This window comes from Anastrepha ludens, chromosome 2 (genome assembly GCF_028408465.1).
Source record: "Anastrepha ludens isolate Willacy chromosome 2, idAnaLude1.1, whole genome shotgun sequence".
In the NCBI taxonomy this organism is placed as follows: Eukaryota; Metazoa; Arthropoda; class Insecta; order Diptera; family Tephritidae; genus Anastrepha; species Anastrepha ludens.
The window spans coordinates 97,610,792-97,633,027 of NC_071498.1; the positions used below are offsets into that span (position 1 = coordinate 97,610,792).

Below are 22,236 nucleotides of genomic sequence, written 5' to 3' on the forward strand. Positions count from 1 at the left end.
TTCGGGTGTAATTAAGGACAGATTTTTTTTGTGTTTTTTAGATGGCCATGTATGTATATGAATAGAATAGAATTATGCTAATAGTGAATAAAATTCCAAATATATAAAACTATAATAAAACTATTGAGCCTACAAAAACCTGCATACGAAATGCCTGTTTATAACTGAACTTCTAGATATTTGCATAAGTACGTAGTTATACTACAGTTTAAAAGGAGGAAAAAACAAGCAGTTTTGTTCAATTCGATAACTTTAAATGTTGTACACATAAAGATGCTATAACTAACCCGATGGTAAGAGGTGAAGAAATGTGTGACATAAAAGGAGGCAGGCCATGACAATCCTCGGTTTAAAATGCCATTGTAAATTGTATATATGTACATACATAAATTTTTTGTTTGTACCGTATAACTAACATCTCAGTTAAAGAAATTATAGAAGTAACACAGTAATTATTTACTTACATATGTATATCTTTTTACCCCTGCGTTTCCAGACAAATTCCATGAAATTTAAACAACTTTTAATTATTGTCTGGGTGTGAGATACCCTGCCTCAAAAATCGGCTTGCGGTGGCGTAAAATACAATAAAAAATTGAATTGTTTTTTCTCTCTCGACAGTAGGGGTCATACATATAACTGATCATGAAAAAAAAATTTCCTGTTACTTAAGCGGAGTTTTCGCAAAGGAAAGAAAGGAATGAAAGAAACGTGCTTTCTGATATTTTCTTTCTTATATTATACAAAAATTGTATGGACGAAATGAAGATCGCTGTGGTAGTGGCGCGAATCGTAAATATTTATTTTAAAAGGTGATTCCCATGATCATTATTTCCCCCGTATTAAATATTTATTTATTTATTCATTAATGTTTAACAAAATTCAGAACAGACATTTAAGATATAAATTCAGAACTAAATTACAAATTTACAATATTTAAGAAACCATTAAATTGCTAAAAATATATGCAAGTTACGATTGAATTTTAAAGAAATTAATAATTATGAAACTAAAATAACAAATTATTACAAGGTATTAGTTTGATTTCTTACATAGAAAATAATTTTTTAATTGCATTTGAAATATCATACTTGCTTGGTCCTAGAAAGGTCCAAATCCAAAAAGGTTGAGAGATAATTAAGGTCAGACAACGTTCTAGCGAGTGGCGCATTGGAACTATATAATGTCCTACTAAAGCCAACGCGTAAAATCTTGTAACGGCTAAAATTTCTGCAGCGGGCAGTCAATTTTGCTATTAAGGAGATCAAAGACAAATGATACTGCTGAAAAGTACCTCTGTCACTTAATGCATAGAAAGAGACTAATCAAACGACAGCGAGATTGGTATGATGGTTTCAGGTCTGAGAAATTGATTGAACCCTCTCCACTCGATTTATATGGACTGCATGGTAAGGTCTCCAAATAAGAGCAGCATAATCTAATTTGGACCGAACAACAGCAGAATTTAATATCTTAAGAGTACCTATGTATATGGTCAGCGAGGAGTGACGTCTAACAAAAGCGAGCATAGCAAGTGAATTGGAGACGGCATAATTTAAGTGATGATAAAATTAAGCTTTGTATTACTTTTATTATTAAGCTCAAATTTGTGGATGTATTCTTAATACAAAGATTTATTTAAAGTACGAAACTTATTCCTGTGGAAGACAAACAAATCATAAAAACGGGTTTCTTCAGTTAACTTGAACTTCTTAAAAAACTTATTTCTCAAACTTTTATGATGTTTGAGTTCTTTCGTGCATCTAGGAAATTACACACTATTCGTGCACCACCTAGCGGGTCAATTTTTTTATGTAAAAACAGGAACTAAAACTGCATAACTTGCGCGTTTTGGCCGGCACTACTTTACATTTCTTTTAGTATAAGTTTTGACCAATGCTGTACATTTTAGTTTTTTTTGCCTGGCTAATTATTGAATTAATGAAAAGTGGCATCCTTTATTAGTATCAAAATTTGAGACTCTAATCCCCATTTGGTAGTGTTATTTTAGCTGCTAATGAGACAAATTTTGATACATCGGGTGTGGAAGAAAAAAATTATTATTATTATTATTTATAAAGGATGCATTCAATATAACCCTAACTTAATTATCACACTGGCTGCTAGGGCCTTCAGTGCTGAAGAAAAAAATATTGTAGTAGAATCTTTGAAAATATGTGTATGTATGTATATCTGAAACTACTTTATCAAGCTCTACAAAACTTGGTGGACACCTTGCATATAAGTTTGAAAAATTTTAATATTGCCCAAAACCAACGGCCTTCTCCTATAATGGATTGGTTGCAGTGATTACTCAGTTAGCGGACAACATCCGAATTTTACTGTAGCCTACCACTAACCACTCCACCTGTTTTCCATATATGATTGGTATAAGTGTGTAGAAGATATTTAGATTCCTATTCATTCGCCTGCACATGAAACAAATTATTCAGATGTTCTTGAATTACTGAGATATGTTACATGCCATATCATAATGTACAATAAAAATGTTTAGTACCTGATTCAGAAACATGCTTGCTAATTCATTAGAAAATGTTCAGTGCGTTGCATTTCATTATTATGAATATCTACTTTTTTGACTGTTTCATTGTTGAAAATATTTAATTATTGAACAGTTCATGACTTACGATTTTGTGCTTGCTTCACGCTTGCAATATTTTGAGTTTTAATTCTTTTACTCAATTTTATATATACTTTTTTTAACCCTTGTTACTGTTCCTGCTACAACTCTTCATGAAATCTTAATATTATTATTAAATTTAAAAAGCTGTGTAAATTTTGTCGTTTTTATTTTTCAATATTTAACGGCGTCTTTACTAAGTTTACTATAATTTTTAAGCTTACTTGCGTTGCCAACTGGAATATTATTCTCTCCATGTCTCTCAAAATTTTTTCGAATCGAGTTTAAGCTTTTAAGAGAAGTGTTAGCTTTTACTCAGAGGGTAAGTAAAGCGAGCACTCTGTTTTTGGTTGTTTTATTCGATTGCTTCGCTGTATGTACAGTGTAACAGTGGATTACACTTACACAAATTGTGCACATAGTACTTAGATGAAGATTATGATTTTTTAATATTTTGAAGAAAGCATGTACAGACTTTTTATTAAAAACCGAATTTATACTTAGATTCCATGAAGAGGCACTTTAGGCAAGTGCCATAGACACAATACAGAAAATTATCAAGTGGTACAAAAGTACTTCATATTTTATTTTAAAGCAAAAATAAGCCAAACTACCTAATAAACTCTTGAAAAAACTTCTCAACTTTTCAAAAATCTTAGTTCTTAAATTGATATTTAGAAGTGTTTATTATTTCAAGCTAAATATTTTCAAATTTTTATTATCAACTTTATTATAGTTGAGAAAAACTTAATATAAATATGAGAAATACCCCTGATTTTTGGTTATCTGTGTATACAAGTTCGTCAAAATAGTTGTACGAAAACATTAATTATTATAAAAAGTGGAAGTAATTCTATTGCAATATATTCAATAGGCATATATAATTTGTATTTTAAATTCTATCTTCATATGAAATACGCGACATTTTCACAAGGTGCTTAGCAATATTCTCCTAATGTAGGCGTATATTGAGAGGAAACTTATTTCAAGAAAAGAAAATAATATACGACCTTCTTCGTTTAATTTTTCACTTCCACTATTACCATCAGCGGCATCGCATCGAATACTTGTCGGGATGGCGTGTATCTTTGTCCATTCGTTTGACATGAAGTGAATCCGCTAGATATTTATTCGCTGCATTTGTTTATGCCGCCCCAAAGTTCATACAGGTTTCATTGCGTAAGATATTCTCCGATAGGTGCATATGGAACCGCAAAATTCTTCAATTTAGATTGTATCCAAAATATCTGTTTGTGGTGTTTTCTCACTTTAAAACAGATTAATAGAGTGAAAGATTAGAAGAACCATATTTAAGAAGCATTCCCCTAATATGACTTAAGTAGATTAAAGCTTAATACACACGTACATAATCAAATCTCTAATATTTTTATTTTTTATATGATAGTTCATTGTAATCTAGATGCATATAAAGTTGCATAAAGATAAATTGCATACATGAGGTGTAACACATTATAAAACAACTTGATTTAATATTAGTTTGAAATATGAAAATATGTTAGCGTTAGATGAAAAACCAGATAGCATAGTCAAAGGAGGACAAGCATGAGATAAATAATAATTCTTTTACGCTGAAGTTATTTCCGGTTAATTAGGAATATAATCGGTAAAATTCAACGATTGAAGGGCAAGGCGTACAAAAGTTTTTGAACAATTCCACGAATCGACGTTGGGTCGATCAATAAAGGCAAAGGTACGACTTAGCGACATGGTATAGTTGTTAGATGACTATTAAAACCAAGTCAAGGTCGGATAGTATATTGCCTTCAATACAGTAAGAGGTAGGAATGACGCCACCCTATTTGGAGAAGGCCGTATGAGAATAATTAACTGTAAGCCGTTGGTACAACACCAAGCTGAGGTATTGTCGATATCAAATTAAATGTTAACAGAATCAGAGCGATATGAAGCAGTAGAATAAATCTTTCAATTATTAGCATTGAAAAGAGCTTAGATTAAGTAAAACAATTTGATTTGTCGTTGATAAAAACAAATTGAGAATCACCTAAAATACTGCCTTAGGGGCATTAAAATGTGTACCGTCAACAACGACTTCATAATTACAATGAGAGGCGTAGGGCTTTATCAAAAATACCAATTTTGAATAAAAACTCTCACTGGCTAAAACCAAAATTGAAAGGCGAACTTGTCGAAAGCTTTTCAAAATTCATTATATATGATACATACATATAATGCCGACTGGAATACTATCGTTAAAAGTCGGCAAAACTGATAAATTTGTGACAGTAGATCAGCTGTTTGCGTGTGGTTCCAAAACCATTGCTAGTCGGTATGAATGACGATATTTGTTACTACATTATTTTATTGTTATTTTCTTTATTTACTTTTCATAAAAAAAGAAAATTTGTAGCTCGTGCGTTCGCGGACAGTTATTAACAACAAAAAGTAAGTAAGCAAAGCAAATCCTTGCTAGAAAAAAATTTGCACTGTATTGCTTTACTTTAATCTAATTACGTGAAAACCTCTACTATACTTTTATTTGCATTTAAAAATTACTTCTTTGGTTTATAAATATAGATATTTTTAAGACCGTAAAATTCGATCTTTGGCAAGTAGTATATTCAAATGAGTTATTTTGCATTGGAACTACTAAATTTTATGTTCATTGCAGAAATGTTGCTCGAAAAATACATAATTAATAGGCCCACTGTATATTATAGGTGGGAAAACAAGTTGTGTACATACGCATGCCACAGCATTACCATTGCGTTGGTGTGGAGTGGAGTACCTACACAATTTTTGAGAGAACATGTGAATGCTTTTGTTCCTCTCGCATTTGTTGCGCGCTCGTTGGTGGTGTTTGTTTTTTGTTTTCATATCACTTTAGATACGGATACAGTCGGTGTAGTATGATCCAATATTGATGTTGAGTGAAGAAAATAAAAACAATCAATGAAAGTGCCATATAATAACACAAATAATAAATGGAATGCTGAAAATTGATTCAAATAGAATAAATTGAGAAAAGTTTGTCTACAATAACACGAATTAATAGAAGAAGAATCGAAAACTTATTTGCAATACAATTTGTGTTCTTAGAAGTGACACTTGGTTGATTACAGCAGCAGCTGTAAACGAGTCGCAGTATTTTGTAATTGTTATTGAATGTTACCTTGGCAACGCATCACGCATTGATAGGTAACGAATTTGTATACTGAAGGTAATCATTTATTTACTCGCATTCATTTAAGATGTTTAATAATTGTTATTATCGTAATTTTGCTTTGAATCGCGGCAGTAAGTATGTAAATATGTACATATATACATATATACGCGCGCTTGGATTTAAATGGGGTTGCATGTGTAGCGCAGACTTTCACATTGACACAAATCATTGCGTAAATATGTTGGCATGAACATAAATATGTATATGTAATATCTCATAAGTTGGGGCTATCGTTGAAAGCCCTTTTAGCGAGCTCTCTAACATACTTTACGCACGCATACACACATACAAGTAGATGTTAAAGCGCATACAAGTATTCACCTGGCAGTGCCAATTCAAGCCATATGCTCTGTGCTCTCTTTCGTATTTCTGCACAGTTCGCAAGTATGCAAAGAGAAAATTTGTTGATTGAGCGCATTTAGGAAAAACATATGACTGCAATCGTCTGCAATAACAAAAGCCAGAGACGAACTTGTAACAAATATTCATTTCAAATTTATAAATAATTTGCACTGCCCGAGCTGCATAAAAAAGAAATTATAAAAACAACAATGTAACTGAATTTTTGAAGCTCAATACATTTAAGATGCTGTTAGTAAATTTGGTCCACCAATTTTGAGAAAAATAACAAATAAACTTATAATATATCGGCATATGATTCTTTTGAGTCTGAAATCAAGTCTTTCAAGCTCGAGTTTCTTGTTTAGCAATGTTATGACAGCTGTAACTGTTTATCGTTTTTAAGTTGACAGATGTTAATTAAAAATTACAAAATTTACAAAAATTAGTTTGAAAGTTTTGGAAAAAATCAGGTGGTTTTGCTGAAAAAAATATATTTTCAGATGAAGCAACTGGTATCATATGTCGGCAAAATACACATATGTATATCGACAGCGCTGGAATAGAACTGCTTAAAATTACATTTGGTTTTTATGAGGTATAACCATATTCGCTGGCGGCTTCTTATCTTACTCGATACATTCAAATTTTTCGTCAATTTATCCGAGCAGAGAGATAGCGAGCAAAGAAGTGGCGAATAGAAGAGACCTTAAGAATTGGATCAGTGAAATTCAAAGAACGCAAAGCATAACGCACAAAGGCTTTCTGGATGCATTCGAGCCTGTATTCTAGCTTCGAAGTAGAGGGGTATATAACAACTTTAGAGTATATCGATCAACAAAGTCCGAACTAAAACTACGAATCAAAGCAAGTACAGAATATGACTTTGCAATGATGTAATTTAAATGTATTTGAAAAGAGAATTAAGACTTTATCATACAAAGATCAATAATTTCATTTCTAGTGATTGTATATAAATCTAACCTATTATTTTACACCAGGCAACGACGTTATCTAAATCAGATTGAAGATTTATAGAGTCCGCTAGCTTGGAAATACTCAAAGTATCGCGTTATCATGTTAACGGCAAAGCTTATCCATACATCATTTATTAGAACGGGCGTGGCGGAGTATTTATAAAGTATATTTTTGGTTATTCATTCTCTCAGGTTTAAGGCTGCCTAGCCCAACGGTATGGATACTGGTTTCCCCGTAAATAAAATCCTGTACTACATTAAAATTATGAACTGTCGACAGCGACGGGCCTTGACTGCTTATTGAGGTACTTCGCCTTATCCTCGTTCACCTCCAGAACTATTCATTTTTCTTTTTTATCAAGTTTAGGAAATCTAGAACTAGCAGGGTGGTTGATAATTATATCCACCCGTATAGGGTACCCTTTTAATTTTTTATATTACCCATATACTCGGTGTCGGCCCGCCGTAGCCGAATGGGTTGGTGGATGACTACCATTCGGAATTCAGAGAGAACGCAGGTTCGAATCTCGGTGAAAGACCAAAATGAAGAAAAAGTTTTTTCTAATAGCGGTCGCCCCTCGGCAGGCAATGGCAAATCTCCGAGTGCATTTCTGCCATGAAAAAGCTCCTCAAAAAAATATCCGCCATTCAGAGTCCGCTTAAAATTGTAGATCCCTCCATTTGTGGAACAATATCAAAACGCACGCCACAAATAAGAGGAGGAGCTCGGTCGACCACCCAAAAGGGTGTACACGCCAATTATATATATATATATATATATATATATTCGGTGTTATGTTACCCATATGCAGATATATGTGTTTTTTTTTTTCTTTTACCGAAATGCAACAGAGTACTCAATTTTATCTTATATGTATTCTTTTAGGGATGCTCCAAATCGGATTGTAAATACATTTGTTTTAAATATCCGATCCCAGCGACAAACCTTCTTGCTCATAGTCGCAACAACTCATCAAAAATCACAATTGATTGAATAATGGTTCACACATATTCAATCGGCTTATTAAATCTATAATTTTTAAATTGTACAGACTAGATTACATATATAGATACATATATAAAACTTAAGCAACTTAAAAAAAAAATAGTTAAGAGGTTTAGCTGAGGTTTTAGAGATCTTAGTAAAGACGATTCAATATTAATCATCTCGTTCTTGTTACTAAATTATATTAGGGTTTTGTAGGTTGATGAAAATGAAAAGAATGTGCTTTGATGGCATTCCGAAAAAAGTAAATCAGGGCAATCAATATTCCTACCAATTAGAGCAAAAACTAACATGATCAATTGGATAACTCTCAGCTATCAAATGGTGTTAAATTTATAAGCATTCAACGAACAGCATAAGCTGGAGGCAGGATAGGATTGAAAGCGTTGAAGGGTAAATCAAAATAATTTTCGATAATAATTTACACTCGTTAAAGTCTGCCATCATGACATCAGCAAATTAAACAAGGTCTTCCTGGTGTAGAGATCCTTGAAATATTCCTAATAGCTACCTACGTGAACTGCGGGATGGAGGGATTTTCAGTTTCAGCTATGCCACCTCCGAACAGTAGAAGGTTTGTTTTTGGGAAGTTTTTTCATTGCAGAAATGCACTCAGATAATGAGATATCTCTTTGGGACGACCATCTGTCGATTTTGTGGACAATGAAAATTCAGAACTCATTCTTCGTGAATGTCTCGCACCAGGCAGAAAAAGGCTACACCACCTTAGTGGTATTGCCATGCATTCATATACGTATAAATTATTAATTTTTAGACTATAGGGTACCTTAGCAGGCTTTGCACAAAAGATGCATACAAATTTTAAATTTACTTTGCTAAAAAATCACTTGCTGTTACGAGTATTTGCCGTTATTACTTGCCACGTGCTTCTGTCTTTTCTTTTCAAAATGCTACCTACAGCAATCGAAGTGTGCTGCTGCCTCGTCGCCGGCTATTGCTTTTGCTATTCGCTTTGTTCGAAGTCAAAGCACCAGGGATGATATCCTGTAGAAGACTTAACGTTAGAGTAAAGAGTTAAACTAAACATTTTCCGCTACCACGACAGTCGGTTTCAAGTTATCGGAATGACCCCGATTTATATTTGGCCAAGGACTGTCACCTCAGCAGCATTCCCTTGTACATGAATGGGGAATGTCTATGCGGCGACAACAACTACAATAACAACTAAAATGTTTCATTTTCTATGAACATACATTCGTTCATGAAAGCTATCTTCTTTTTCTTTATTATGGCTATTCGATTTCGAATTATTATCGATGATACAGATTCCAATTCTTAAATAAATAAATATAAACTTCAACTTAATCTCTGAGGAGAAATCCCAGTTATTTAATCGGCAACCTCAATATTTACGATAAAATTGGCCTTGGTGTCTACATTAAGAAGCCGAAAGTAGCGTTTCTGCTCGTCTTTCTAATCACTATAGTGTATTTCCGGCCAAAATTCTAGCGATTAATGAGGTAGCTGTCTGGTTAAATAAAAGTATAACTACCTTCAGAGAAATCTATATTTACTCTGATAGACAAACGGCGATTAAATCTCTTGGTGTGGTTGTCACTAATCCCATCATTGCTCGCAAATGCCGGGCGTCTCTTAGCGAGAAAGCGGAATATTTCCACATCTATTTGATATGCCACTCGCCTCCCTCTTGATATGGAGATTGTAGGAATACCCCTCTCAACTTACAAACATTTATTATTTTACATTTCCACTATTGTAGAACCTGCACTAATGTGGAGGTGAAAGCGTCCGTTAAACACTTTCTCTGTTACTGTCCCGCATGGTATGCCACTAGGTTTAGATACCTTGGCTCATCGCTTCTAAATGATACTGAAGGCCTTAGGGATATAAGTGTCAGCCAGACCAATGGGTTTGTATTTAAAACAAAATGGTTTAGCGAGGAGTAGCAAACTGCAGCAGTAGCTACTATGGTATCACAATGGATCGGCAACGGTCCAGAGACCGGTTGGCCTAGAGACCGACAGCTATTTTAACTACCTACCTACCTACCTACTTAATATATTGGAGGTTGAATTAGTTTTAAAGGTGACACACAGATGGCGCTATTTATCACTTTATCGCGTTGGAAATACTGAATATATATTCATGACAAAGCCTCATCCCTAGGCTTTGTTTATCAGTATCTGTCATTTCGCTGAAGTATAAACAACGCAGTGTTTTCGTGCTCCAAGTATGTCAACTTTCGTGCCGTCGAAACGCAATTTGCGGGAAGCTTTGCTTTTCTGCTTCAATTTGAAAAAAGATACAGCCCAAGCCCGTGAATTGCTGCAGGAGGCCTACCCAGACCATACTCCGTCGATTTCAACATGTGAGTACTGGTTTCGACGATTCAAAAGTGGTGATTTTCACACCGAAGACAAGGAGCGTCTTGGCCAGCCCAAAAAGTTCGAGGACGCGGAATTGGGGGAATTGGTAAACGAGGACTCGTGCCAAACCCAAGAAGAGCTTGCTGAATCATTGGGCGTTGATAAATCAACCGTTTGCAAGCGTCTAAAAGCGATGGGAATGATCCAAAAGCAAGGACATTGGGTCCCGTACGAGTTGAAGCTGCGCGACGTCGAACGGCGACTTTTTACGTGCGAATTGCTGATCGAGCGACAAAATCGGAAAAAAATGGATCCACTACGATAACCCAAAACGCAAAAAATCATGGGGTTTGCCCGGCCACGCATCAACGTCGACGGCCAAGCAGAATATTCACGGCAAGAAAATCATGCTCTGCATTTGGTGGAATCAGGTCGGCGTCGTATATTTTGAGCTGCTCCAACTGGGCGAAATAATCACGGGGGATCGTTACCGACTGCAATTGATGCGTTTAAGCCGGGCATTGAAAGAAAAACGGCCGGAAACGGTAAAAAGGCACGACAAGGTTATTTTGCAACATGACAACGCTCGGCCGTATGTTGCTCAACCTGTCAAAAAATACCTTGGAACGCTTGGCTGGGAAGTGTTACCCCACCCGCCGTATAGTCCAGACATAGCTCCCTCCGATTATCATTTGTTCCGGCATATGAGTCTCGATTTGGCGGACCAGCGGTTCTCCTCGTACGAGGCTACCAAAATATGGGTTGAGTCATGGATAGCCAAGCAGCGGCCAGAATTTTGGAGAAACGGCATCCGGAAATTGCCCGAAAGATGGGCGAAAGTTGTAGCTAGCGATGGCCAATACTTCGAATAAAATATTGTGTACCGTTTTTTCACAATAAAGCCCCAAATCTTCGAAAAAAACCTTTAAAACTAATTCAACCTCATTAGTTATATTATATATATACTTAAACTACCTTACGCTTTTGATACTTTGGCCATTAATACTCAATTTATTGTATATATTTTTCCTACTGACCTTCATGATTAGCTTTGCTTACGTTGTTTAACTTGATGTCATATTCTTCACTGCATCCAGTTACTTTCGAAATAAAATTTTGCAAGGGTGGTATCATCGGGGTATCTGATGTTATTTATAGGAACGCCTTTGTCTTTAATACCTTCATGAGCATCGTGGAGAGCCTCTTTAAAAATTGGTTCTGCTTAAATGTAAAGAAGTAGTGGTGACAATATTAAACCTTGTTTGACTCCCTTAAAAATGCGTACATAAAAACTATCTACTTGTATCAAATAGAATTAATAAAAGAAAAATACTCAATTGAAACGTCAATAATTTTTATCTGTACTTTATTTAGCAATAGTTTTTTATGTTTTACTTATTCCCATAGCTGCACACCATTTCAAATATGGGCGACGATCAAATAAGTGACGAAATTACTTTTACACCCAACTTTTCAGGAGAGGATAATTGCACATGTGGTACGCAATATTAGCCTGTATACATACATATAAGTACTTATTAAGTGATAAATACCTTTTTTTAACTTTTAGATACGCATCAGCACAGGGATGAGCCGCTACGTATGCTGCATAATGAAATTCTGATAAATATATTTTCCTATTTGCCATATACCGACTTGACGCAGACTCGTTTGGTTTGTCATCTTTGGAGGGAAGTCATCGCGTACAAGCGGTTTGCGAACAAATTCCGTTTGCGACTCAGAGAAGATAATATGCTGGATATTTGGAAGCAACTACAAACCGGGAATTTCGCATCGGGAATGGTGTATCGGCACATGGTATACATGGGCAGCGATTCCACACAGCTCGATGAGTTGGAATTCATTCTGCAGAAAATTGGCTCAAATGTGCGAAATCTAAAGCTCAAAACCTTTTTTGGTCTCAACAGCATGTATGTGTGCTTTCCAAACATAGAACGTCTAGTACTTGAAGATCTATATGTATTCCCTTTGAATGTGCCATTCGAATTGAATACATTTGGCAATTTGAAAGGACTTCATTTTGTGGACGATGCAGTAACACAAAGTACATCTGAAGCTTTACTCGCTACTTGCCTACGTGAAAGTACCGCTGTGAGGCTGGAGGAATTGAGCATACGCGTCTATGCGGAGCACGCTGATCTATTTTTGTCGGTGGTGAAGCATCATGCCGACACCTTGAAAAGTCTGCATGTCGTCTATTTTGAATCAATGAATGAACAAAATTCACTGGTTAAAAAATGGATAGAAGCTTTCGATCAATTGAAGAAGTTGCAGAAAGTTAAAATTTATGCAGGTAATACGCTGATATTTGAGGGATCATTGAAGTGTTTCGTAGGCTTGCCATTGCGATACTTGGAAGTGGATTGTTTGCGGCCTGTAAACCCAAATATCTTTAAACTGCTGGAATCGTGCGCCAAATCACTGGAGCATTTGGCGTTTTTCAACTTCTACTTACCCAAACACATAGCCGGCACAAATACAATAAGCGAGTGCTGCCACAACTTGAAAAAGCTTATATTGAGCTACACGCGGCTTATCGAAGAGGATGAGCTATGCCATATAGCACGCAATCTTGCTGGCTTAGAAGTTTTAGACCTAAAATACTGTAAGAATGCGGTAACTAACAAATCGCTGGCTGCGATTTTCAAACACCTGACACAATTACGTGAACTGGATCTGAGTGGTAACAACGATTTTAACCTTGATGCACTAACGGGTACCGTCGATAACCCATACCCGATTCAACGTCTGCGGGGGTTAGAAAAGTTGAACCTGAAATCATGCCAGCAACTGTCGAATGACGAATTTTTAGAGACGTTAAAGTTTCCCTTTCTACGTAGTTTAAACTTTGGACGTGGCTTATATACCGACAGTGGCATTCAGGTTTTGGTAAGGCAGTGCCCGCTTTTGGAAGAATTGATTATAACTTATTGCCCGACATTGGGGCGGAGCGCTCTCTTTTGCATAGCGAAGGCTTTGCCGCGTCTGCGCGTACTACACTTCTTGCACTGCGCTCAGGTGGACAAGTCGGTAAGGCTTATTTTATATAATGAGTGTCCTCTGTTGGCGGATTTAGAAATTTCTGAGAAACGAACAAAAGTAAAAACATACTTTCATCAATAGATTTCGTTAACGAAATTTTTATTTATAACAATAAAAAAATATTTTTTTTTTAATAATTAATTTATAACAATAATTAATTTTTATTACTATTTATAACAATTTAAAAATTAATTTTTGCGTTTTTAAAACCGTAATATTTGTATCCAATAAAAACATTAAAATGAGGTAGTTTATGTACATAATTACATAATTTAATAATTTTAGAATTTATAAAAAGAAATATGAAAAAGGCAAAAAACGCTTCTTAGAATGCCAATGTGATTAATTCTTTTGCAAACATTTACAAAATAGACAAAAAAATTTAGTATACGGATTAGTCTTAAACATTTTTATAAAGTTGTACATAAAATGTGTCCATTAATTGTAATTTAATTTATTGAATGTGCAATATCGTACACGGTAGGCAGGAAGCATCGATAGGTTGCACAAAAATGTCGACAAAAACTGCAAGCTGGGTTGTATTTGTTGATGATTATAGGTGCAAAATCCGTTGGAATTGAAATCCTACCTGCTCCTTTTCAAAAGTTATTCATATTTTTATATTTCAGGTTGGGACAATTCGGAATAAATATCAAAAGTTATTTTCTAAATAGATATGTAAAAGTGTTGTATACTCAATACATGGTATATAATACGTATATCAACATTATGTAGCTATATTATATATAATAGTTACGATAAATGCCGCTAGGTGGCAGAGGGCAGTCGAGTGCTTCCCGCAATAAAAAAGTACAGTTTAAACTATTAATATTAGTGTTTTCAGGCAAATGTATTTTCTAGTTTTAGAAATTCTTATATGAGAAGATTAATTAATAATGAATAGTCAGCTGAATAGTCGGGTGAAAAGTCAGCATCCGCTTTATAAATGCGATCATGAAGAAAATCGCACAAAAGTATGTGCTCTTTGTGGGGAAAAAATTATTCTCCAAAATAAACCTTCCCATCATTTCTTGCTATCTGAAAAACATATTGAAGTTATAAAAAAGCACATTAATGGTGAATTTAATATTTATAATAGTAAATTCCCAAAAAGTTTATGTAGCTCTTGCCGACTAACTATAAATGAATATGGAAATGATATTTTCAAAAGACCTTGTCCAACTATGCCCAATTACGAGGATCTTTAATTATTTGTTGTAATTGTTACATCTGTCTAACAGCACGAGTTACGAGTCATAAAAAACAAAAAAAAGGTAGAGGTCAAATTAGGGATTTCTCTACAAATATTGACGTAAATAAGTGTTTTGATGATACTTCGCAATAAAAAGATTTACTGCAATAAAAAGATAATTCGAAACATCCCAAGATGGTATTAAACAAAGATCAGTTGTGTATGCTACTGCATCAGCACTCGTAGACTTTGTCTTTGAAAATCGAAACATTGAACATATTGAACAATCAAAAATAAAAGTAATGGCAGACGGAGGACAAGATTTCTTCAAAGTTTCTCTTTCGATATCAATTCCAGAAGACGACTTGAAAGAAAATGACTTGGATAAAAGTAAAAGTGTTTCAACTTACTCTACTGGTGGAAGTATGGCAAATAAACGTAAGTTGACTAGTGTATTTAAATTGCTTTTATTAGGCATAGTGCCTCGGACTAAAGAGACCTATGATAATTTTAAAATTTTGGTTGAATTGACGAAACTCAATGAGATACCATTTAAATTTGTTGGAGATTTAAAGCTCGTTTTATTGGTCAATGGGCAGCAAACTGCAACGGCTTTCTATCCTTGCCCTTATTGCTTCGTCACATTAAATGAATTAAAAAGTTATAATAAAATGATTGAGGAAAATTATATAAGCAGTGATGACAAAAATCTTGATTTAAAGACCTACAAGCATTTTAAAGATGACTACTTTAAATTCAAGAGCTTGGGTAATGACAAAAAAAGTCTAAAGAATGTCGCAGTACAGTAAATCACCCTTTATTCATTGAATATGGCACTACTGAAGATGATAACTTGTACGTACTTCAGAAGTGCATTCCTCCTGAACTACACCTATTACAAGGGTTTGTCAACCATCTTTTCTGGAACGGTATAGTTAAAATTGAGGAAATTGGAAAATATAGAGCGTTATTGTGGCCGAATAAAATAGGTATATCTAATAAGAGCCATCAAGGAGATATGTTTGAAGGCAATCAATGTCGAAAATTACTTAAAGAGGCCGATAAATTGCAGGATCCTGAAATTGCAGAACCATTTCGTTTACAGCCTTATATTGCTGCATTTAAAGCTATGAATAAAATTGTTGAAAAGTGCTTTGCTGCCAAAAAAGCTGATCTTACTGACTTTAACAAAAATTTAAAAAAACTCCGTGAAGCCTTAAAAAGTACTGAAATTTCTCAAACACTAAAAATTCATATTATCCTGGAGCATTTGGAGGAAGCAATCATGTTCTTGAATAATGATGGCTTAGGTTTATGGTCCGAGCAGGCTGGAGAGTCAGTTCATAGCGAGTTCAATAAATATTCGAATAGATTTAAAATAAATTTGCTAGACGAACCATCTTTTATAAGTCGCTTAAAGAAAGCTGTCGTTACATTTTCATCACAGCATGTTTAAATTTACAAACTTAAGTTTACAAATTCTAAATAATATATACAGAAATAGTAACACATCTTAATATCTAAAAATAAAAAAATAAAAAAAATCTAAAAAAACAAAAAATCTGAAAAAAAACAAAAAAACTGAAAAAAAATAGAAAAAAAGGTACAAAGTAAGTTACCTCCACGTGGTGTACCTTGGAAACGATTAAAATCGGCTAAAACTTACGTAAGATTCTTTATTATTCTCTTGCATAATACAAATTCAAACGAGATTATACTTTTGATATTGATTCCAAATTGTCCCAACATGAAATATAAAAATATGAATAACTTTTGAAAAGGAGCAGGTAGGATTTCAATTCCAACGGATTTCGCACCTATAATCATCAACAAATACAACCCAGCTTGCAGTTTTTGTCGACATTTTTGTGCAACCTATCGATGCTTCCTGCCTACCGTGCGCACACACACGTATTTTTCATGTTTTTAATAAAGTTGAAATGTTTGAGTGAGTATCCAATTCTTCTTTCTTGGAGCAAAAACCGTCTTAGTTCAGTAGTGGAACTCACTAACATAAATGGTGATCAGATTGGAGGTTCTTTTTCCAATAGGGCTTTTTTGACAGATCACGCGCGACTACTGTCAAACTACCCCTTATTTTTTTTCAGTATTCATTGACATTTCATCATGAAAAGACTTACGGCTTAACAACGTTTACAAATCGTACCATTATATTGCGAAAATCGACACTCTGTGAAAAATGTTCATCGCACGCTCAGGCCAGCCATGCGATCTGGTCAGGTGTTCAGCGATTAGGTCTATTTTTGGCTCAATGACTACGTAAAATTGCCGTATTTGAACTGGAGAGCAACCCGACGCCGTTCCAGAACAGCCATTATATCCATTGAAAACAACCGTTTGGTGCGGCCTATGTGCTGGAGGATTCATCGACCCATAGCATATTTCTTAAAAGACGAGGGTGGCGCCAATGTGACAATGAATGGCGAACGCTATCGCGCTATGATAAACGAAATTGAAAGCCTCTGATCTCCGCAACATTTGGTTCCAACAAAGCGGCGCTACTTGCAATACAGCCCGTGAGACAATGGATTTACTTACTTATCTTGGACCAGCAGATTGGCCACGCCGATCGAGTGATATTACACCTTTGGACTTTTATATGTGGGTGTATGTAAAGTCTAAAAGCTTTGTGGATAAACCAGTTTCAATTGTTTAATTACTTAAGTTATGCACGAGATACCGGCCGAAGTCTCCCAGCGAGTCATTCAGAATTGGTGTTTACGGATGTCCGAAATGCGACGCAATTGCGGCCAAAGGGATTATCTTTAAAAAAATAAATGTTATGAATGGTTCTGCACAAAAATATAAAAGATTACCCAATCAATTTGATTTTTCGTTGGTTTCTTTTAATAAAAAAGCCGATACCTCTAAATTGATCACCCTTTATTTTGACGATATTCGCTTTGTTATCTTTCATTAACCCTAATTTTAACGATTTTACTATCGTTTGAAAACAAAAATCGATAAGACAAAATTAGCTGTTTTGGTTAATATGCCGATTGTCGCAAACGTTGGAATTAAATTATCAAAAAGTTATTAAAAAAACGTGAATATGTCTTTCGAATATTTGGCTAATGATTTATCGCATAGGGAGAAGTAGTAATCCTTCAAACATCGAATCGACATTTCCTGTGGGATATGGAGAATCCTTTTGATTTAGCTGCATGGGAGTTCCAAAAACTAACTGGAATAGTCCTCCAGACTAGGCTGAGGACCTAAATTGTCATCATGACAATCAAATTAAAGGGTTCATATTAACAGCGATTTCAACTGAAAAACAGGTAAATCTTGCAATCTTCAAGTTAATTTAGTTCTGAATTCTGCCTTTATACATTCTGGCAAAAAGCGTGATCTGTCCATTAGCTTGCTTTTGGCAATTAATTATATCAGTCAACCGCAGGTGTGCTCTGCGATTTTCAATATAAATGAAATAAAGATAAAAGAATTTGTCTTACATTTTGTCTTTTGAACGGAATCTCGTGTGCCGAATCGTTGCAAATCGACCCGCAACACGGGTCTACGAGTGCTATAAGGCTTTTGAAGAGCGCCGATAAGTCGTGGAAGATTTGCTCCGATTCGCCCGTCAACGTCTTCAACGGATGAAAATTTCGACAAAGTCAAGGAATGGAGCTGGAAAACCATCATTTAAGTTTGAGGAAGGTAGCTCGTGATTTTAGCGAGTCTCACGAATCAATTCGCAACATTTTCCACCATCGATTGGGCATGGGGCACGTGGCTGCTCGACTCGTTCCAAGAGAGTTGAATTTCTTTCAAAAAATTCATCGGAAGAAGGTTTCTGAAGACATGCTTGGGCAAATGAATTCAGACCCAACGTTTATCCAGTGCATCATAAAAGGTGCCAGTCAACAAGCGGCTGAATGGTGTTATCCACATAACCCCAAACCCAAAAAACTACGTCAAAGTCGGTCAAAAGTGAAAGTCACTTTTTGTTGTGCACTCGGAATTCGTTCCAAATTGTTCTACGGTAAATAGAGAATATTATTTGGAAGTTATGCGACATTTGAGAGAGAATGTGAGTAGGAAACGGCCCAATTTGTGGAAAGAAAACCCATGGATTTTGCACCATGATAACGCACCGTCTCACAAGGCTCATATTGTGCACACTTTTTTGACCAAAACTCGACAAATATCATCAAACAATCACCCTATTCACCGGATTTAGCCCCCTGTGACTTTTTTCTTTTTCTCAAAACATAAATTGACACTCCGCGGATAGAGGTCATTAAGGAAATTTCGCTGAAAGAGCTGAAGAAGATCTCTTCAAACGCGTTTAAAAGGTCTTTTGATCACTGGACTAATCGTTAGCGTATGTGTATTGCTTCGAATGGAGCCTATTTTGAAGGGAACAAAATAAATTTTGAGGATTAAACAATTATTTTGCGTTTTATTTAACAATTCCCGGTACTTTTTGGACAGAATGTTTACACATACGGGTGAACGATATGAAGTGTTACCAACTTCACACTGCTTGTATCTGTAAAACAGCTGATGACATCAACGTCAAAATTGTTCTAATGACAGTTCAATATATTGTTTATAAGCCATCAAAAGCGCGTCTCAGTTTTGTTGAATTTTTTTTCCTGTAATGGAATTCAAACGTAATAGTGTGATTGCATTATATTTGGCTGGAAAATCACAATCAGTCATTGTTCGTGAGCTCAGTCACCTCAAAGTGAATAAAATATTTGGGTATCGCACTATAAAACGTTACAATGATACTGGTAGCGTTGCAAAACGCTATGGAGGTGGATCAAAAAAACCGCAACAACGCCAAAAATGGTTCGGAAAGTGAAGGCTCGATTGAACGAAATCCACGTCGAAGTGGAAGAAAAATGGTCAAGGAACTGAAAATATCGCAAGACAGCATTCGACGCATATTGAAAAATGAGCTCAAGGTCAAGTTACAAAAAGCACACGATCTTTCACCCCAGCAAAAAAAGTTCGGTGCGAAAGAGCAAAGGAGTTGTTGCGCTTGCACGAACGTGGTGAATTTCCTAACATTGTGTTTTCTGATGAAAAAAATTTCTCAATTGAGCAGATCATAAACACTCAAAACGATCGTGTTTACTTGACCGAATGCTTATACGAGAATTTGAGCCTACATATGGTCACTCGAAGCAATTTCCCCAAGTAATGGTTTGGGCCGCAGTGACCGCTGATGGATGCTCTCCAATTGTTTTTATCGTAGACCATGGACGTTCCAGCAGAACTCGGCACTGTCTTATAAAGCTCGTGTGAACCAAGAATGGTTAAAAAATCAAGGTGAGGACTAAAAAATATGCCAGTATAAATGCGCTGAAAAAAGCGATTATACGAGAATGGGCCAAAATACCTTAAGATCACATTCGTGCAGCAGGCAACCCATTTTTTGACCGCTTGAAGGCTATAGTCAAGGCAAAAGGTGGTCATGTCGAGCTAAAGTGAATATATGTTAAAATTGTAATCATTTTTGAACAATTTTGTCTTTGAAATCAATAAAAACTAATTTCACACAAAAAAGTTATGGTGTTTTGAATAGGTGTACATAATTACAAAACAACAAAATCCAGTTCTCAATGTGTATGAATGTATATTAAATAACAGTTGAGTCAGAAGAGGAAATAAGAGGCTTATTTTAAACTAAATAATTGCAGGCGTTTAAATGGCGACATTTTTCCACCCATTTTTTTTGCAATTACTCTTGGCGCCTTATTTCTGGCAGCTCTCCATTTTGTCCATCATGTATTCACTTAAAAAAGACATTTTCGCATCTAGTTATCCATGATAGAGTGGCTTGGGATATTTCCGATTGGGTAATTTAAAAAAATTACTGAACTTTAACCATTGTACAGATCCATAAGTAAAAACATCCTCAGCTGGTCGTCAAAAAATGCTGACAGCTGAGATCACCTGATTCCAAAAAGCCCTGCTAAGTAACTTGTTCAAATTTCATAGAAAAGCGTAAATGAAAATCGTAGAAAAGTCTAAAAGCGTCGTACAAATTTAGTATTACTATAGCTAGGAAATATAATATATTAAAAATATTTGTTAGTGTAAATTTTCTAAGTTAAAGAAATTGTTTTGTATATTTTTTCATCTACAATATATTCTATTGATTTTGTCAGTGTAGGAATTTAACCCAAACTATACCTGTTACCGTCAATGTACCGATACCCTCCCGGTACAACCGTTAAGTAATCGTCGGTTGAGCAAAAGATCTACGTTTATTATTCCCGAAGAAAATCACCCCTGTTGGGCCTGTCCACCCCCTCCCACCATACTAGTAACACTTCGACTTTAGAGTCCGTTTCTTGGTCAAGTATCGTCTGTTTAGCTGGCACTTACCTCGTGTATGTCTGTGTGCTTTAATGCATGTTGCATATCGCTGATTGCCGACGAAATTTTATCCCACGCATACTTTGAAGACATCATGGTGTCGACTATGTTTCCTGGTACTATCGGATCTTCTGATAGTCGCAAATCATCGAAATACGAAAAACACATGCCTTGCATCTTCCTCTACGTAGCATACTGGACATAAAGGCGAGTCACGTATCTTAAGGCGATGTAGGTACTTCTGGTAGCAACCATGATCTGTCAAGAATTGTGTTAGGCGGAACTTAGGCTCACCATAGCTTCGATTTAGCCATTATTTGATGTTTGGGATTAGCGTATAGGTCCACCTTTCTTTTGTGGAGTTTTCCTCTTGCCACTTGAGTAAGGATATAGTCTTCTCTGTTTTCGTGATCGTTGCTATATAAGTCCGACCCTGCTCTTTTAGCGCGTGCACTCTTGCTCGCTCTTCTGCCAATATATCGATGGGTGTCATGCCGTATGCGATTATCACCCTCAGTGCGCAAAGTCTTTACAATGCTTCAAAGGATTTTACCCATACTGAAGCTGCATATAGCAGAGTCGATGTGATGACGCTAGTGAGTTGCCTGCGTTTGCTGCTTCTCAACCCCCTACGTTCGGGAGCATTCGAGAGAGTGCTTAATTTTACCATAGAAACTATAATTTGGCATAGCAACCCCGCCAATACACTCAACCAAAAAGACCAAGCACTCAGACCAACCCCCATCTACATACATACATATAGTATTATATATGCCTGTCAAACAAAATAGGAAGAAAAAGTGTGTTTGTACCCTTAATTTTGTACAATGATTTGAACCAACATTTTAACAAAATTTTTAATTAAAAAAAATGTGTATTAATTGACACTTTAATTTAATTTATAATTTCGTAATAAACTACTTAAATACTGAACTTAAATAAATATCAAAATATCTACAATAGTTTCATTAATTAATTTGCATGCCGTCAAGACGGCTTTACTCCTTAATACCATGAAACAACCTTATTTTATTGAATACCTTGAATTTTTGTAAAACATTTATTTTTTATTCCCATATTTTGAGAACGACACCCAATATTTATGCCT

General features: G+C 35.4%; 1 protein-coding gene across 1 annotated transcript; it reads left to right on the plus strand.

Annotated features, from left to right (window-relative positions):
* Positions 1 to 5,519: 5,519 nt before the first annotated feature.
* LOC128854865 (uncharacterized) lies at positions 5,520 to 15,553 on the plus strand. Its single transcript, XM_054089301.1, has 3 exons — positions 5,520 to 5,840; positions 11,924 to 12,014; positions 12,087 to 15,553. The coding sequence occupies exons 2-3, from the start codon at positions 11,942 to 11,944 to the stop codon at positions 13,658 to 13,660; spliced, it is 1,647 nt and encodes a 548-aa protein (XP_053945276.1). The 5' UTR covers positions 5,520 to 5,840; positions 11,924 to 11,941; the 3' UTR covers positions 13,661 to 15,553.
* The last annotated feature ends 6,683 nt before the right edge of the window (positions 15,554 to 22,236 follow it).

Coding starts and splice junctions, on each gene's coding strand:
- LOC128854865 (XM_054089301.1), top strand. CDS start 11,942: ATGGGCGACGATCAAATAAGTGACGAAATTACTTTTACACCCAACTTT. Junction 12,015..12,086: donor AGAGGATAATTGCACATGTG/GTACGCAATATT, acceptor TTTAACTTTTAG/ATACGCATCAGCACAGGGAT.